The 17,822-nt window shown below is 39.8% G+C and overlaps 1 protein-coding gene across 2 annotated transcripts in view; it reads right to left on the reverse strand.

Annotated features, from left to right (window-relative positions):
* The window catches only part of GOLGA1 (golgin A1), a 48,734-nt gene that overhangs the window by 29,877 nt on the left and 1,035 nt on the right, over positions 1–17,822 (reverse strand). Inside the window, exons 3-10 of one of the 2 annotated variants that reach the window (XM_019421157.2) lie at positions 16,474–16,779; positions 10,391–10,481; positions 8,311–8,385; positions 7,258–7,355; positions 5,865–5,897; positions 3,059–3,187; positions 2,562–2,731; positions 1,971–2,082 (exon numbers count right to left, since the gene is read on the reverse strand). In XM_019421157.2, coding sequence (XP_019276702.2) covers positions 1,971–2,082; positions 2,562–2,731; positions 3,059–3,187; positions 5,865–5,897; positions 7,258–7,355; positions 8,311–8,385; positions 10,391–10,481; positions 16,474–16,608 — 843 coding nt within the window. In that variant the 5' untranslated portion in view covers positions 16,609–16,779. The remainder of the gene's footprint in view (positions 1–1,970; positions 2,083–2,561; positions 2,732–3,058; positions 3,188–5,864; positions 5,898–7,257; positions 7,356–8,310; positions 8,386–10,390; positions 10,482–16,473; positions 16,780–17,822) is intronic. The other variant, XM_019421158.2, reaches the window with a different exon arrangement.

Consider the following 17,822-nt stretch of genomic DNA (forward strand, 5'->3'; position numbering starts at 1 on the left):
TATATTACCGATTAACATCTGACTTCCCCTCTAGACTAGAAGTTCCACAAAGGCAAGTGCGGTATCTGTCTTGCTCACCACGGTGTTTCTTTTTTTAAAGATTTTATTTTTAAGTAATCTCTACACCCACCGTGTGGCTTGAACCCACAACCTGAGATCAAGAACCACACATTCCACTGACTGAGCCAGTCAGGCGCCCCTGTTCATCACACTGTTTCTTTTTTTTTTTAATTTTAATTTTAATTTTTCAATATATGAAGTTTATTGTCAAATTGATTTCCATACAACACCCAGTGCTCATCCCAAAAGGTCATCACACTGTTTCTAACACTCAGCACAGAGCACTGAACCTGGCACACAGTAAGGCCCAAATCATATTTTTAGAATGAATGAGAGAACTTATTAGTATAACCACAATCTAAAAAATTAGTTTTTCCAATTATGAAATGGATGGATTTCTTAAAATGTTTGTTTATTTTTGAGAGAGAGAGAGAGAGAGAGAGAGAGAGAGGGGGACAGTGCAAGTGGGGGAGGAGCAGAGAGATGCAAAATCCTAAGCAGGCTCCAGTCTCTAAGCTGTCAGCACAGAGCCCGATGTGGGACCTAAGCTCAATGTGAGATCACGACCTTAGCCGAAGTCAGACGCTCAACCAACTGAGCCACCCAGCCAGCCGCCCCTGAAATGGACAGATGGTTCTAATTGATATCAAAGTGTCTCTTGAGTCCCAAAATTTGTGTGTTATCTCCGGTACTCCCATATGTTCTGTGCCCTTCTGCTTTCTCTGCCTCCTGCTGTACTACCCATCTTTGAAATTCCAGTTCCTCCAGGAAGAGTTCCTTGACTCCTGTGCTGGAAACACATACTCTCCCTATGGCCTATCTTTTGCAATGGAAAACCTATGTCACTTATTTGGGACTTGCTGAGTTGAGAATTTCTTTTCTTGTGGTCACAGGAGGTTTGAGTTCTATAATGAAACTGTAAGTTCCTGAGAGAAAACACTAAGTCTCTAGATTTTCAGTTCACTGAGGGTAGAGACCTTATATCACACTCATTCATTTATGTAAGGTCTGTTTACTGGGTGAGGCAACAAAGTCCAGTAGCACAAGCATGACTTTTGGAGTAAGACTTGGGTTAGAATCCAGCTTTGTCACTTATTGTGACTTAGTTTTGAATTCTTGAACAAAGTATATAACCTCTCTCAGGTTCCATTTGGGTATCTGTAGGTATGCGAAGACTCCTATTTACACAAATAGATGCTGTTAAGTCTTTGTTGCACTTGAGATTAGCAGTTCTCAAGGGATGGGGGTAGAGTCTGTGGTACCACCTGCCAGGGGATGTTCTGTCATATGATGGGAAGGGCTGGATTGTCAATGCCTGAAGGATGCTGGTGGCATTAAGAACCCAGGGGCCAGAAAGCTAAATGTCCTGCAATGCAAGGGACAAACATACAATACAATTATTCTATTCAAAATGATGAGAAGAAACATACCACTGAGAAACACTACTCTATAGTCAATAATAATATTTTTTATTCTTCTTCTTTATAGTCTCAAGCTTAGCACACGCCTGTAATAGGAAGGCAATAAATGTTGGCCAAATGAACAAATGAAGTGTAATGACTATCATTTTGAACAAACTGCGTTAGGCCCCATCATCCATGATGGTTACATCTTCTTATGCTTGAGGTCCACCATGTAGTACTTTAGAACAAATGTGAGCAGATCAAATCGTGTGCTTTGAGAATTCCTGCCAGTACAATACTGACCTCTTCTGTTAAGCAACCTTTGTTCAGCCATGTGGCCACTTACATGGGAATGTACCCTGGCTAGACCAGGAAGTAGGGCAGTGCAGACAGCATGAGAAATAGAAGTTTCAGCAGCCACCCTGAGACTGAAAGTTCTGACAGATTTAGTTTCTACCCCATTCATGAATCCTAGCAACCTGGATCCGCTCCTAGAACTCTACTTACCTTCTGCAAATCCATGGAAAGCTGCTGAATGGATACTTGGAGCTCTTGTTCCTTTTGCTCCAGGGCTGCGATCTTATTTTCTGCACCTGTTTTTGAAGCTGTCACATGATCCCTTCATTGAAAGAAAGCAGACAATAAACACATTTGGAAATCTCATCTAAAGGACACTTTCTGACAGGAAAAATACAGATGGCTCTTTATATGTCAGGGCTGCAAACGTTAGCCATGTGAAGATTATCAATGGAGAAGACTCCTTGGCTCTTTCTGAAGTAGAAGCCCAAAGAGAAAAAAACCACCCAGGTTTAAGCAAAAAATCCCAGTCTGCCTTTGGTTACTCAATAGCTTAGAAACAAAAACATACTTAATTGCTTGGTAGGCTTGGAAGCTGAGCTTAGGCAGGTGAAGGGGAATAAAGGTTTTGGGTGGGGGAGGTAGAGGGTCCTGAGCCCTGGGCTGGTAAGGACAATCCAGAAGCCTTTGCCAGAACTGAGATCAGAAAGTGTTGCAATGAATAGTGGGGAAAGGCAGGCGAGCTATAGCCAGAGCTACACTAACACCGCTTCCCATGGGCCCCACAGACCAAGCAAGAACCTCTGTTCTTCCAGCGCTGAGTAGTGTCTCTGCAATTCTTCTAGCTTCTGGCTTAACTCTGAAGACATCTGATTGGAGGTCATCAACTCTTCTTGGACGTGAGTAAGTTCTCTGGTTCGCGCCTCCAACTCTTTCTCCATTTTCCCCAGACTTTCCTCTTTTTTTAAAAGCTGATACAAAGATATAAAGTTTCATTAGGCCACTACGAAGAAATACTACTAAGACATATTTTTAAAAATAGGGATCAACAAGCCAAACTTTTATAACATTTTTGTGAGCTTATAAGGGGATTTAAATACCCAGTAGTAAAAAAAGAAAGAGAAAGGGAACACATTTCTACAGAACTTTCCCATTATAATAAATTGAAAAACATACAAATATGACTAATATCAAAGACTACTAGGGTATGTTTCTCAGTCATTAGAGAGTGAGGACTAGTAAAACCAGAGTAATTAATCATCTATTCAGTATTTAGCTATGAAAACAAAAATGCGTACCATGTGCTTTACTTTACTTAGTTCCTGCTGCTGGAACCCCTCTAATTCATCCATTTCATCCCTCCTTTGGAAAAGATTCAAACTCTGGTTCTTCATTTCCTGTAACTGAGCTGTCAGAAACCTTTTCTCCTATTTAGAGGAAGAAGACATCATCTCAGGCAATATGCAGATTTTTTTTTTTAATCTACACAATGTTTTTATTTTTATTCGGGAGATTTTTTTTCCCCCTAAGATTTTAAGTATTCTCTATACCCAACATGGAGCTAAAACTTGTGACTCCGAGATAAAGAGTCACACCCTCCTCCGACTGAGCCGGCCAAGTACCCTCAGCAAAATCCTTAATAAATAAACACCATTAAAAAAAACTCTTGTCAGTAGACAATTTTAGATAATGGTAAGCTTTACAGTGATAGGACCAAAATGGCCTTATCTACAAATTTAAGTTAAAAATAAATATTTTTTTTAAAAAAAATTCTTCTTCTTTTTTTAAGTAAACTTTACAGCCAGTATTGGGCTCAAACTCATGACCCCGAGATCCAGAGTTACACGCTCTAAGCCAGCCAGGTGCCCCCCAAAAACAAATGTTTTAAATGACACCTGTGAATAAAGGGAACAAGAGCAACCATTACTTAACACTTTAAAGTTCTTAAGTTTGATCAGGAATTATAGAGGGGCACCTGGATGGCTCAGTCGGTTAAGCATCCGACTTCGGTTCAGGTCATGATCTCTCGGTCCGTGAGTTCGATCCCCGTGTCGGGCTGTGTGCTGACAGCTCAGAGCCTGGAGCCTGTTTCAGATCCTGTGTCTCCCTCTCTCTCTGACCCTCCCCCATTCATGCTCTGTCTCTCTCTGTCTCAAAAAAAAAGTTAACAAAATTAAAAAAAAAAAGAAATTACAGATATCCATGTTACACATCTATTTTCAAGTGACATAGTGAACTGGCTGAATGGTGTGAATCACTAGAGTAAGGCTGAATACTCTGAAAAAATGAGATGCATTTAAGTAGAACTGGAATCAGTTAGCAATTTCAGTTAGGACATCAACAAAAGTTAGACATGACTGTGACTGGTGTCAGCAGGTTACAATCTACTAAATAACAGCTTCCCAAGATAGATTCTCTTAAGGACAAACCCTGCCGCTGCAGTTTCCAATTCCTGATTGAAAAGAAATCAAAACAGTCTAAAAATAACATTTCCAAAAATTACAGGCTTCAAAGACCTACATAGATGTCTCATTGCTCTTTCTGGGTCTAAAATATTTCTCAATCCCTCCTTGGGCGGGGGAGTAGTGGGGGTAGGGGCTCGCCCCAGTGAGCAGAAGTAGGTTTTATTTAGTTCAGTCCTACATGTATCTCCCTGTACCATAATTTAAAAAGAAATCAACGAGAATTTTAATTGCTACAATCTTTGGAGTTTAGAACACTTGAACCTAACCCATACCTCCATATTTAAGAAAACTATCATTCATACCATGTTCAGATTTTTTTTAACATATATTTTTGAGAAAGAGACAGAGTGTGACAGGGGGAGGGGTAGAGGGAGGGAGACAGAATCTGAAGCAGGCTCCAGGCTCTGAGCTGTCAGCACAGAGCCCAACTCGGGGCTCGAACCCATGAACTGTGAAATCATGACCTGAGCCCAAGTCGGAAGCTTAACTGACTGAGCCACCCAGGCATTCTGGTCAAGCATTTTTTAACTGATAGCTTGATAATCAGATTTCTACAGAACAGAAACACGAAACTGCTGGTTTAACTTGGTGTTTTCTCCTGAGAATGTAGCAACAATAAAACTCACCTGTTTAATAAAATAAACAGTAAATATATTGTGCAACTGAATCAATCAGTCTAAGAAATAATTTTTCTACCACGAAGAGTAACTTAGGAGTATTCAATGAAAACAAAAAAACGAATTAGGTAGCGGCATATAATTTGGGCTGAGGGGGCTGATTTTGAAATTAAAATGTTTTTCTAACTGTAGGCTTGAAGCTTCATCTTCCTGTTCATGTTTGGGAGCCAGGAATACATTACGTTAAGCACCTACACAGTGTTACACAAGCTATGGTGCTAAAGTAATCAATTTTCCTCATCTGTGTTTAGTCAAGAAGTGCTCTTATCTACTTAATGCTGAGCCTTGAAAAATGCCCTCCTTCTCACTGCCTCTTCAAAAAGAATTCCTAATGTTACCACAGTGCCAGTTAGGGCCCCAGTCGGAAACATATGGCAGTCGCAAATGGGGTATTTTGAGAGGAGTTTAATAAAGGGACTTTTCAAAGCTGTGGGTGGGATAAGAAAACCCAAAGAGATAATGCGCTAGTAACAGTTGGGCATGAAGGGGCAAAGGGATGAGGAGATTCCAAGAGACCCCGGGATATCCAACTGAAGCTGTGACCTTTGGTCATGGGATGCAACCAACCTGGATGGATCCCACATGGAGAAGGCTGGGGGAATAAAAGCCTTCCGACCACACTCTTCTTCTGCCCGTCGGTCTTTTGGAGTTCCCCACTGGCAGAACCCAATCGGAAGCCAGAGGGCAAAGGAGCCCTGCTGATGCAGTTTCTAACAGCCTTCAGGTACACAGAGAAAGGTAAGAGAGGGGTGGAGCGGATATTGCGAGGGGAAAACAAAAGATATCCAGCATGCCCATCCAGAAAGGAGAACGCATGAGCTTTTCAAGTTAGTGTCTAATTGTCCAGGACCTTGAGTCCAAGAGGTGGTAGAGCAATCTGTACACTGGGTACTGGAGAAACCATTTTCTAAGCCCCAAGAAGCCAACATTCATAATGAGACAAAAGTAAAAGATGAACTAACCTTTTCAAGCTGATCCATTTTTTCTGACCATTCCTAAAACAAAACAACAAAAAAAGTACAGTTTCCAGGGAAGACTATCAGTAACAAAGATTTTCAGAAAGCAAAACCACCTAATTCCCCCTGAAAAACAAGCAAGCAACCAACCAAAACAGCAAATTAAAAAAAAATCCCATAAAGTTGGCTTAGTATTAAGAAAGCCAAGAGTCCTAAAAGGAGAAGAAAATGAATTTGATAAAAAATTCTAGAACACAAATACAAGCCTGCAGATTTTTACTAAGTAGAGCACCAAACAAAGCTGTAATGTGGTGTTCTGATGCAGCTTTTCAGTTTACTCCTACGTGTTTTTCCATGAGTATTGTTATTATTTCTTGGGAGTGGGCAGCTGGGACCGGCTGAGTTGGTAACTCTATAACTGATGTTTAGAAATTAATTTACTGAAGTTGAGGGGGACAGTCTTCACCAGCCCCTAATCATTATTTTCCTTCTTATCTTGATTTTACCAGTATGTTTTATGGTGTTTGGTATAAGGCATAAGTTAAAGGTAAAAGGATTATGCCCCTTATTCACAAATCAGAGAACAGGAGTAAAAATAACCATTTGTATAAAAAGCCATATTCCAACTGTCTACAACCAGAGTCCACCAATTTTAGGTGATTTCTTCATTTATATACATTCATACCATAGTTATCCACTAAGTATTGGGAATGAGGTCTTTTTCTGGCTAGCAAATGTCCCAGATGATGGATACTCACTTTAAAACCAACCAACAAGCCAACCACCCACCTACTGTAGATGAATTATATATTTTCTTAAGTGAAACATCATAAATTGACCCTGTCTTAATAAATCAAGATTATCATAATATCTTGATGTTTATCTTAAAATGCCACTAAATGAAATACTCTTCATAATTATTGTAACAGTTAGTAATAGTACTATTTTCCTTTCTTATTCCAGCCTCTGTCAATGAATGGTTCTAGTGAGATTACAGGAGTTCTTTTCTGTCTAGCTCACTGGGGTTGAAGAAACTGGGGAAGAGAGGTTGTTAAGAACTATGTACATCATAGAAGCTGGCTAGCTTGATAGCATTTTCCACGATTTATCATATTTGGGGACTAGGCTTTGAGACAGGGTTTTTAGAGGACAGAGACCGTTTTCCTTTTCTTGGGATATGCCACCAGATTAGGACACATGATTTCCCTCTCCCTTTTACAAAGCTACACAGAATGATAGGATGATATTCTGGATGCATTCTCACATTCTGGATGCATTTCATGATTACAACTTCTCTCCTAGACTATAAATATTTTCTACCAGGTTTATTTCATGATTTTTGAAATCATGTCACGAAGTGAAATCTTTCCACCAGTCTTGGGCGTCACATATAAAATACCTGGTCCTTTCTGGCTAATGCCAAAGCCAGTCCTTCTGCCATTTTGGCTCTGTTGGCTTGGAATGTCTCATTCTGCTCTTGAAATTTCCGCATGGAAGCTGTTAACAAAGAGGCTCTATTTGAGATATGGAAATATTTCAGAAACGGCATGACAAATAGCCCAGTGATTACAACTGTCACCTAACAAAAAAGATCTAGGTCACGTAAGTGAATAATGAGACTGGGAAAAACCTGATCCATCTCAACTTTCCCAGAATCTTTTGGACCACAGTTGTTGTTTTTGTTGCTGGGATTATTATTATTATTATTATTATTATTATTATTATTATTTTTTGCTTTCTATTGTTTTGTTTTTGTAATAAGCACATATATACATTTAGGAAGATGCCAAGAGGTAACTTTTTCAATGTCACAATGACAGAACATGAGTTGAGTAGGTTGCCAGAAAACAATAATGCCTTTGTTAAGTGATGATTACTACCACTTTCTCAGAATTAAAAATAAAAATTAGCAAAACGAAGAAAACCTTCTTCCACTTTGTTTTCCTTTAAAAATTTTTTAGTATATATTACATCAACAGAAAATAACTTTCTATTTCTGTTCGCATCTTTCTTGGCTTGAATCCAAAGGAGAACATATAAGTTAGGATAGACTAAACAATATGTACCATTGTTGGAGGAGTGATGACAGCTTAAGATATCCCCCCATTACTGAATGCAGCAGCATGAAGCTACAGCTCAAACCAGTCTCCTAATCTAGGCCGAAGGGCCAGGCACACTATTTTACTAAAATCTAAGGGCAGCCAATACGCTGGATGAAGACAAGCTGATACACACGATGACCTTCTCCTAAGAAGCATGCCCATCATGTAACAGAAATAGGAACTGTATGTTTATAAATATCAGACAAATGTTATATCAACCTGATTAAGAAGTACACTTACAAAGATTGGAGTTATGACGAAGGACAAACTTATCCATATGCTACTGTTTCATTTAAAAAAAAATATAAACCCTAAGAAGATTGAAAAAAAAGCAGGAAAAAAATACGTACAATCCTGGTGTTTTTCTAACGCAATTTCAAGCTTCTCTTTTATCTTCTGCAAGTTTCGGACCTGTTCAGCATAGTCTTGGGTGAGGAGGGTGACGCACATACCAGGAATGGACAAACATCAGGAAAGGAAGTTAATTAAACAAAAAAATGAGTGAAAATGATGATGATTTTCTCAACCTGAAAACCATTGCTGTTAAGGAAAGCTAGGCAGACAGCCTCCCGTTAACAATGAACAACACAGGCAAACAAGTATAGTACAAACTATCCACGGTGTTAATGGTGCGTACAAACAGGCAGATTTGTTCAGCCTGGATCGGGAACAAGAACTGGGCCTGGACTGGTCATCAGAAATGCTCTGCTCATTATTTAATTTCCAATCTCAGTTTTCATTTCCCCTTCCAGTATTAGCAATAGGAGAGGTCAAAGGGAACTCACTAGCTCACAGTCCATACAACTGAGAACAATGGTTAGGGCGACAGCAAACACCTTACCACAGTATGGTCTTTACCATGAAAGTACTTAATTCTCTAGAAAAGTCAGCTTCTTTTCTACACAGAAACTGAGCTTCCTATGCCATATTAAAGGTGAAAGTCAGAATTAATTACCTGGGTGGCCAAAGAAGATAGTATGGAATAGTGGAAAAGTAGGCAAGCTTTAGTTCAAATCCCAACTCTGTCAGTCCTTAGCTGAGACCTTAAGCAAATTATTGATCTTAAATATTAGTTTCTTTACTTATCAAATGATATTAATTGTGCCTGCTTCAAATGCACTTAATAAACAAAGTGTTTTAGATGTCTTAATTAGATAACAAACTAGGTATTTTTCCATGCCAGAACCACTTGATACACAGTGTTCAATAAAAGGTAGCTGCTATGTTGTTGTCGTTGTTATTCATACTTAACCCGGAGGAAAATACTCGGGACATAACTGGGCTAAGTGTCCGTTCTCTTCCCTGTCCCTCCTCTAACTTAAGTCAAGCCTAAACCATTCTTCCTTCTATATTAGGGAAGGCACATGGTATTTTACAGCTTTCTCCCCAACATTAAGCAAATGTGATGTTATTTCACCTCTGTTACTGATACTACTTACAGGCAGGCGCAACAGGATAGTCACAACTGAATTTAAGGAAGACTGTAGTTAAGAGCATGGACTCTAGCAAGCAAATCTGGGTTTGGATCTCAGCTCTACCACCTACTATTACTTGTGTGACCTTAACCTCGTTCAGCCTCATAAGGCTACAGTGAGGACAAAATGAGATAATGGATCAGCTGGGAGCTGGGAGCTGTGCTACGGACCCTTGGTAACTCACACACACAAATACTTCACATACGATTTGGCGAATTCTGTAGTCTACTGCTTTCACTCCAAAAAAATGTGGGTAAGGCCAAGGGACAAAAAGAAACACAGAAGCCATTGACCACTTCACAGGATGAAACTTTCAAAATGTATCCACTGGCAGAAACCAAAATAAGAACTCACAACTCTATCACAAACATGCCCTGTCAGGCAAGGATATGACGGAAGTTGTGGTAACTGTAAACTGCACACAAAAGACATAATGAGAGTTACAGCTTCTATACAGGTGTTGAATATCATTGAAAAGTGGCCTAAAGACCCAGAATGACATTTACACAGGTGATATGTAGCAAGTGACCACATAGCACCAAACCTTCTTTGGTGCTGAAGAATTCACCTATTGGCCATTCCCTATAAATACTATTCCCTACCCCTCTCCATCTGAAAGTAGGCTATGCTAACGGGTAAAAGATGGTCATAGCTAGTCTATATACACTTTTAACACCTTTGATATCCATGGCTAGAAACCTCAGGAGCAGAAAAACCTAAGTCGTTGGGTTTGTTTTTTTTTTTTAACTTTAAAACTCAGTTTTGAATTTACACTATTCGGTACGCTAATAAAAGGAGGGAACAAAAAGGGTACAGATTGCTCCAATGTGACTAAGAAATATATCAAAATATGTCAACATAACTATAAGGTTATACTACATGGCTATTTTATAAAAAGAGAGAGTTAACCAAGGCAAGTTTTCTTTGCTTGCTTTTTATGAGTTCTTTGACATACCAGAAAGTCTGGCTTCCAACTTCCGTATCTGTTCATTTCTTCTCAAAAGCTGAGATGAAAGATCTTCTCTGGAGCTGCTTCCATCGGAAGCCTGTTGAAATTGACACAAAAAGAGGTCATATTCATCCTTGGGTTTTCTGCAGTGTGAGACCCCAGTACTGAACCAGAAAGCAGTACGTCTTATGTTAGGTTTGGTTATACTTTGACCGTGATCATTGAAGAGCCTCTTAACGTACCTGGGCCCTAGTCTATCTACTTGTAAAGTAGAAGCAACACTAGAAGGAGATAGAAGATGCTAAACAGATAGATTATGTTTGTGTGTGTGTATGCGGTACTGCGATAAGCAGTGATAAACAAATCCATTGTGATCATATCACACCAAGTACATAAAATACAAAGAATATATTTTCAGTGATAAAAAAGAAAATCACTTTATTTTTTCCAAGGTAAAGTCCTGGGATAAAATGGAGAAGGTTCTTTAGCAAGGGAGCAAAGACTGGTAAAGAACTGATCACAGACGTTGAAAAAGTTTCAGTATAGGGGCGCCTGGGTGGCTCAGTCCGTTAAGCGGCTGACTTCGGCTCAGGTCATGATCTCACAGTCCGTGAGTTCGAGCCCCGCGTTGGGCTCTGTGCGGACAGCTCAGAGCCTGGAGCCTGTTTCGGATTCTGTGTCTCCCTCTCTCTCTGCCCCTCCCCTGTTCATGCTCTCTCTCTGTCTCAAAAATAAATAAACGGTAAAAAAAAAAAAAAAATTAAAAAAAAGAAAAAGAAAAAGTTTCAGTATCTTTACCTAAAATGCATCAAGAACTTTAGTCGGTAGGGGCGCCTGGGTGGCGCAGTCGGTTAAGCGTCCGACTTCAGTCAGGTCACGATCTCACGGTCCGTGAGTTCGAGCCCCGCGTCAGGCTCTGGGCTGATGGCTCGGAGCCTGGAGCCTGTTCTGGGCTGATGGCTCGGAGCCTGGAGCCTGTTTCCGATTCTGTGTCTCCCTCTCTCTCTGCCCCTCCCCCGTTCATGCTCTGTCTCTCTCTGTCCCAAAAATAAATAAAAAACGTTGAAAAAAAAATTAAAAAAAAAAAAAAAAAAAAGAACTTTAGTCGGTAATATGGATTCAAGAATCAATATATTAATGAGACATCAATTTTCCCCAACAATCTATTTTAAAATATGTGAATATTCCTATTACTTTGAATACTGCTTACTATTGCTAATAAGTAACTTTTTTCTTTCAATTGTAAAAATTTTTATTTTTAAAAATACAGAAGACTAGGGAAAATGGTTTCATGAATGTTCTCCACCTACTTTAATAATTGCTAAAATTTCCCCATATTTCCTTCATTAAGTTTTATTTTACTGAGGTACTATAAATAAGACATGACATTTCATCCTAAATACTTTGAAAAACATTTCTAAAATTTAAGGTCATTTTCCTTTATAACCACAGTACCATTATCATGCTTAACAAAATTTAAAATATTACCTAACATCTAGTCTTTTAGTCATGTTTCCCCATCTTATACTTTAAAGGTGGTTGAAAAATTCACTTTAAATATCCATTTATTTAGAATATTTAGACACTTGCCCAATCCAACATTGATTGAGACCTGGTAAAGTTTATAGCAGTCTCTGGAGGTGGAAGGCCTGGGTTAAAGTCCCGTCCTCACCACTTATTAAACAAGAACCTGGGCCAATTAGTCACTTTCTCTGTGCACTGATTTCCTCGTATGTAAACTATGACCACAAACAGGATCAATCTCACAGAGCTCTGATGAAGGTTAAATAAATCAAAACTTGTCAAGTCCTGAAACAGAGACTGGCACATAATTAGTTTTAAGACATATCACCTATTATTAGTAGCAGAAATTATGATTATGACTGTTAGTGAGACATCCTATTCCCAGCATTGTGCTAAGCATTGGGAACAGAGGTGAGACAGAAAGTCCCTACCCAAAACAGCAGCAGCTGAAGCAGCTACTATTATGAAATGCCTGTTAAGAGCCAGGCATTATGCTAAGTGTTTTATTCACTAGGCAGATAAGAGCTAACATTGCAGGCCTGCAATCACAATCCTTAACAAGGTCTGCTTGTAAGGCTGGCCCTGGACTGGCCTATGGGAACTTAACACTTAAAAGGGTTCCCACCACCCGACAAGAATGGCTCACTGTACCTAACTGTGTTTGTGTAAAAAATATGGTTTATGCCGAACACCCATTTTCCTTCTGGGAGTCTGGAATTTTGGTAAATGGTTGGCAGTGGGTGCCTATGTGAAGGGCCTCCAATAAAATCCCTGGGCACTGAGTCTCTAATGAGCTTCCCTAAAAGACAATTATTTTACATGTGCTGTCACAACTCATTGCTGGGGGAATTAAGTGTGTCCTATGTAACTATACGGGGAGAGGACTCTTAGAAGTTTGCACATGGTTTTCTCCAGACTTTGCCCCACGCACCTTTTCCTTTCGTTGATTATGCTTTGTATCCTTTCACTATAATAAATGACAGCAGTGAGTAAAACCATGCAGAGCCCTGTGAGCCCTCCTAGTAAATAACTGAATCTAGGGGTGAACCTTGGGTACCCCGACACATATATTTTAATAAAGACAGGTACAGTTTCTTTTTTTTCTTTTTTAAGTACTAATTTATTTATTTATTTATTTTAATATATGAAATTTATTGTCAAATTGGTTTCCATACAACACCCAGTGCTCATCCCAAAAGGTGCCCTCCTCAATACCCATCACCCACCCCCCCCTCCCTCCCACCCCCCATCAACCCTCAGTTTGTTCTCAGTTTTTAACAGTCTCTTATGCTTTGGCTCTCTCCCACTCTAACCTCTTTTTTTTTTTTTTCCTTCCCCTCCCCCATGGGTTTCTGTTAAGTTTCTCAGGATCCACATAAGAGTGAAACCATATGGTATCAAGACAGGTACAGTTTCTAAGATGTGAAACTAAGACAAAGAAATAAAATATAGGACCTTGCCTCAAGTCACATAATAACGATGCAGCTGGGAATCAAATCCAGGTCTAACTCCTTAAGCTGACCTTTTTTTTTTTTTTAAAGTAGGCTTCGTGTCCAGTGTGAAGCCCAACATGGGGTCTGAACTCATGACCCTGAGATCAAGACCAGAGCTGAGATCAAGACACTTAACTGACTGAGTCACCCAGGCACCCCCTGACCTGAGTTTCTAACTGCTTCTCTCTACCGCCCTTCATAAGGCTCCCAATTTACTGAGAGACAAGCAAATCACCAACAATGCAATAGGTGCTATTACAGAGGTAAGTAGGAGACAAGGGACTAAACTCAGCTAGGAGGGATAAAGGGTAGAGGGGGTGATAAGGGCAGGCTGGGTCAAGGGGGCTTCCTGGAAGTAACATGTAAGCAAAGTTTTGAAAGATGCACAAGTCTGTCAGAGGAACTCAAGAGTGAAAGGAAGAGACAAGAGACATTCCAGAGAGAGGAAAGAGCAAGTGCAAAAATCTGTAGGCATGAAGGAATGTTGTCCATTCCAGAAATGCAGTCATTTCAACATGGATGGTGGACAGGTAAGCTGTGCCAAGACCATGAAAGTTTACTACTGCACTATGAGTTTGCACTTCATCGTGAAGGTGATGGGGAAACCACTGAGGAGCTGGACAGACATGAACACACAAGCAATGGAGAGACATGAACACATTTGCATTGGGGAGTTACTGGAGGCAAAGAGCCCAGATAAGCTACCACATTTTTCCAAGAAAGAAAGACAGCTTGAAATAAAATGGAAGTAAATGTACTATTAGCAATGGAGTAAAGAGAGAAAGTTTGAGACATTTAGAAGACGGAAGCCACAATATTTGTTGACTGGACGCCAAGAAATGGAGGGAAGAGTCTAAAATGCTTCCAAAATTTCATACTGGTGACTTGGGGGATGGAAGTGCACACCTGGAGATGGAGTTAACGAATTTGATTTGGTTCGTTTTAGAATTTGAGACACTAGGGGGCGCTTGGGTGGCTCAGTTGGTTAAGCCACTGACTTTGGCTCAGGTCATGATATCGTGGTTCTAGAGTTCCAGCTCCATGTCGGCCTCCAGGCTGACACCTCAGGGCCTGGAGCCTGCTTCAGATTCTGTGTCACTCTCTCTGTCCCTCCCCTGTTCACATTGTGTCTATCTCTCTCAAAAAAAGAAGTAAACATTAAACAAATTTTTTTTAGAGTTTGAGACACTAGGGGCACCTGGATGGCTCAGTCGGTTCAGTGTCCAATTCTTGATTTTGACCCAGGTCATGATCCCAGGGTTGTGGGACCAAGTACGGCACTGAGCGCCTCACTGACTGTGGAGCCTGCTTGAGATTCTCTCTTTCTCCCTCTGCCCCTTCCCCACTTGTGTACACTCTCTCTCTTTAAAAAAAAAAAAGAATTTGAGACACTAGAGGAAAAACATCTCGTTGGAGAAATGTATGCAGTGGGATACACAGGCCTGGAGATGGGGAGTGAAGATCAAAATGCACACACAGTCAGGACTCCTGGGTGGCTTACTTAGTTAAGCATCTGACTCCAGCTCAGGTCATGATCTCATGGTTCCGGAGTTCAAGTCTCACATCAGACTCTCTGCTGTCAGCACAGAGCCCACTTCAGATCCTCTGTCCCCCTTTCTCTGCCCCTCCCCAACTTGTATGTTCTCTCTCAAAAAAAAAAAAAAATTAAAAAATGTGTACACACTAACTTCAAATAGATTATTTAGAAGTCTCAAAGGAAAGTATTTCCTGAATTCAGACCAATATCTATAACTGGTATACCTTCAAGATGAAAGACTTCGTTTAGCATGTTACCATGAAGGTAAAGCAGGTACTTCTGCCACAGAACTCAGCATTGGAACTATATCCTTCAGCCTGGGGATCAAATGTGCATTATATTTCCTGGTAAATATAGCAGCCAATAATTTAGATATGGTAATCTTATTGTTCCATCCCAATAACCTAATAGCTTTCGCCATGTAATCTGAGCCAGGACAGGTCGTATAAGAAAGGAGAAAGAAGACTCATATGACCATGGAAACAACTCAAGTGTCTATAATCAGGAAAACACAGAGATAAATTGTGGCCTTGTCAAATGCTGAGTCTCAAACAAATGAATCACAGCTTCATGGAACACAGCTTCACTGGAAACAAGGTGAATTTAAAAAAAAAAAAAAGTAAGTTCAAGAAGACTAAGGCATACCAGTTTTATAAAGTTCACAAATATGCAACATTAAACAAACTATTTATAAATATGTACATATAAAAAAATATAAATATGTACATATCCTGAAGGACATTTTAAAAGTCAAGAGAATGATATATACAAAATTTAGGATGGGGTTATTTGGAGGGCAGGAAGGAAGAAAGGGAACTGGGAAGGAACATACAAGTGGCTTCAACAGTACCCATAATGTTCTATTTCTTTGGATAGGTGGCAACTTAACAAGCATTCATTTTATTTTTATGTTTTATACTTTACATTTATATTACATACATTCTTTTACATGTATGTCAAGCATTATAAATAATTTTTAAAGAAGTTATCTGACCTAAAGAGGATCCTATCATATGCCAAAAACACACTTCCAGTCCTAAGGCTTGACATCTACCTAACACAAGAGCATCTTCATTTTTTTGAAATCTTTCCAAAAACAAAGACACTTTACAAATAAGGGACATACTGCAGTCATCGGTGTCATCTTTTCATCAACTTTCCCCATAAAATAGTGCACTCTGGCTAACTCCACACCGTAACTCACAAACCACGTTAAGCAACAATGACTTAAAGGATACCTGTCTGCGGTGACAATAAGCCAAGTCTTTTTGAGAAATAAAATATAAAACAAGATGCACAAGGTATAAAAAGAGTATAAGAGGACATTGTAGAGAATACGAAAAGGGACTTGAAAAAATTACGAAAAAAGAAACAGAAAGCACCTTAGAGTAAGAAGAATCAGATATAAACCACACATAATCTTGCAATTTAAAAAAAATATTTAAAAGAACATCCAGGTGTCCTTAGGATTCTCTGAATTATTTAAAAATGTATCAAGACTGTGCCAAATATTAGAAACTAGAGAAGATACTTACAAAGTCATCTCCTGAGTCGGCTCCCATAGAGGCAACCGATTCCTTGCTCACTGACCGTGGGATCCGAGTAGCACCTCCTGGCCTCTGGGCCACAGCAGTCTCTTCTGCTATTTTCTTCTTTAGCTTTGCAAACATTTTTGCTGTGTGGCTATCCTGCACTGATGACCAGCTTTTGAAACCACCACAGTAGTCTAGTCCTTAGGCCAGCAACCAGGACTTCAGAGACTGGTGCCTAAAAAGTTCCAGACATCCGAGATAGCTGCATTCCCACTTAAATGTGGGCCAACGGCTTACAGAACACAGTATCTAGAAATCAGATGAAGGAGAGATCTAAGTCAAACACAGGAGAGGTTTCACAACTGATTTGCTATGTTAAGCTTCAGGTTTCAAAATTAAGTTTCCTAATTTTACATGTACATTTAACAAAACACAATTGCTAAACATTGAAAAAGCACTTGGGTACTTCATATGCATAAACAGGTAAGGAAATCCAGTCTTGAGAAGATGAGGTAATCTGCCAAAGAGTGTGTGGTTAAGTGGAAGGGCTGGTATTTGAACCGAGGACTCTGACTCACAAGTCCTTACTCTTTCTTTATTACACCACGTTGGCTATGGCATATAACACACTTTAGTAAAATTTCCCAGAGTACACATTAACATCACATCATGGCTTGGAATCCTTCCCCCAATATTAAGTTTAACTACAGTTTACTTTTTTTTTTTTTTAAGATGACGACAGAAATATGTAACTCAACATGGGGATAAAGGTGTAACATTCTAATGTTCTAAGATGGTTTGCAATCAGCTGTTCACTAGAAAAAGCCGACAACCTAGAAAAAAAACCCCGCAAGCCAGACAACTATACTATAAAGCACCAGATGCCTTTACACATTTCCTGGAAATGCTGCATGGTTCTCTTTAAGGGTGATTAAAATGACCTGAAATCAGGGGCGCCTGGGTGGCTCAGTCGGTTGAACGTCCGACTTCGGCTCAGGGCATGATCTCACGGTTTGTGAGTTTGAGCCCCGTGTCAGGCTCTGTGCTGACAGCTCAGAGCCTGGAGCCTGCTTCAGATTCTGTGTCTTTCTCTCTCTCTCTGCCCCTCCCTGCCCCTGCACACTCTCTGCTTTCTCTCTCTCTCAAAAATAAATAAACATTAAAAAAAATGACCTGAAATCGGTTTCTTCTTAAGAATGTTTTACACGAGATTCAAGTGTTTTTTCCTCCCGGTGTGGTATGAAACACTAATATTCCGGTTCCAACCTTGACTTATATCCATGTTTTGTGGAGGATACCTAAGCTCTGTTCTAAGGTCTACAAATGACTTCTGAGCACTTCAGATTATCCAT

This window comes from Panthera pardus, unplaced genomic scaffold (genome assembly GCF_024362965.1).
Source record: "Panthera pardus isolate Hobbes unplaced genomic scaffold, ASM2436296v1 HiC_scaffold_20, whole genome shotgun sequence".
NCBI classification, from domain to species: domain Eukaryota; kingdom Metazoa; phylum Chordata; class Mammalia; order Carnivora; family Felidae; genus Panthera; species Panthera pardus.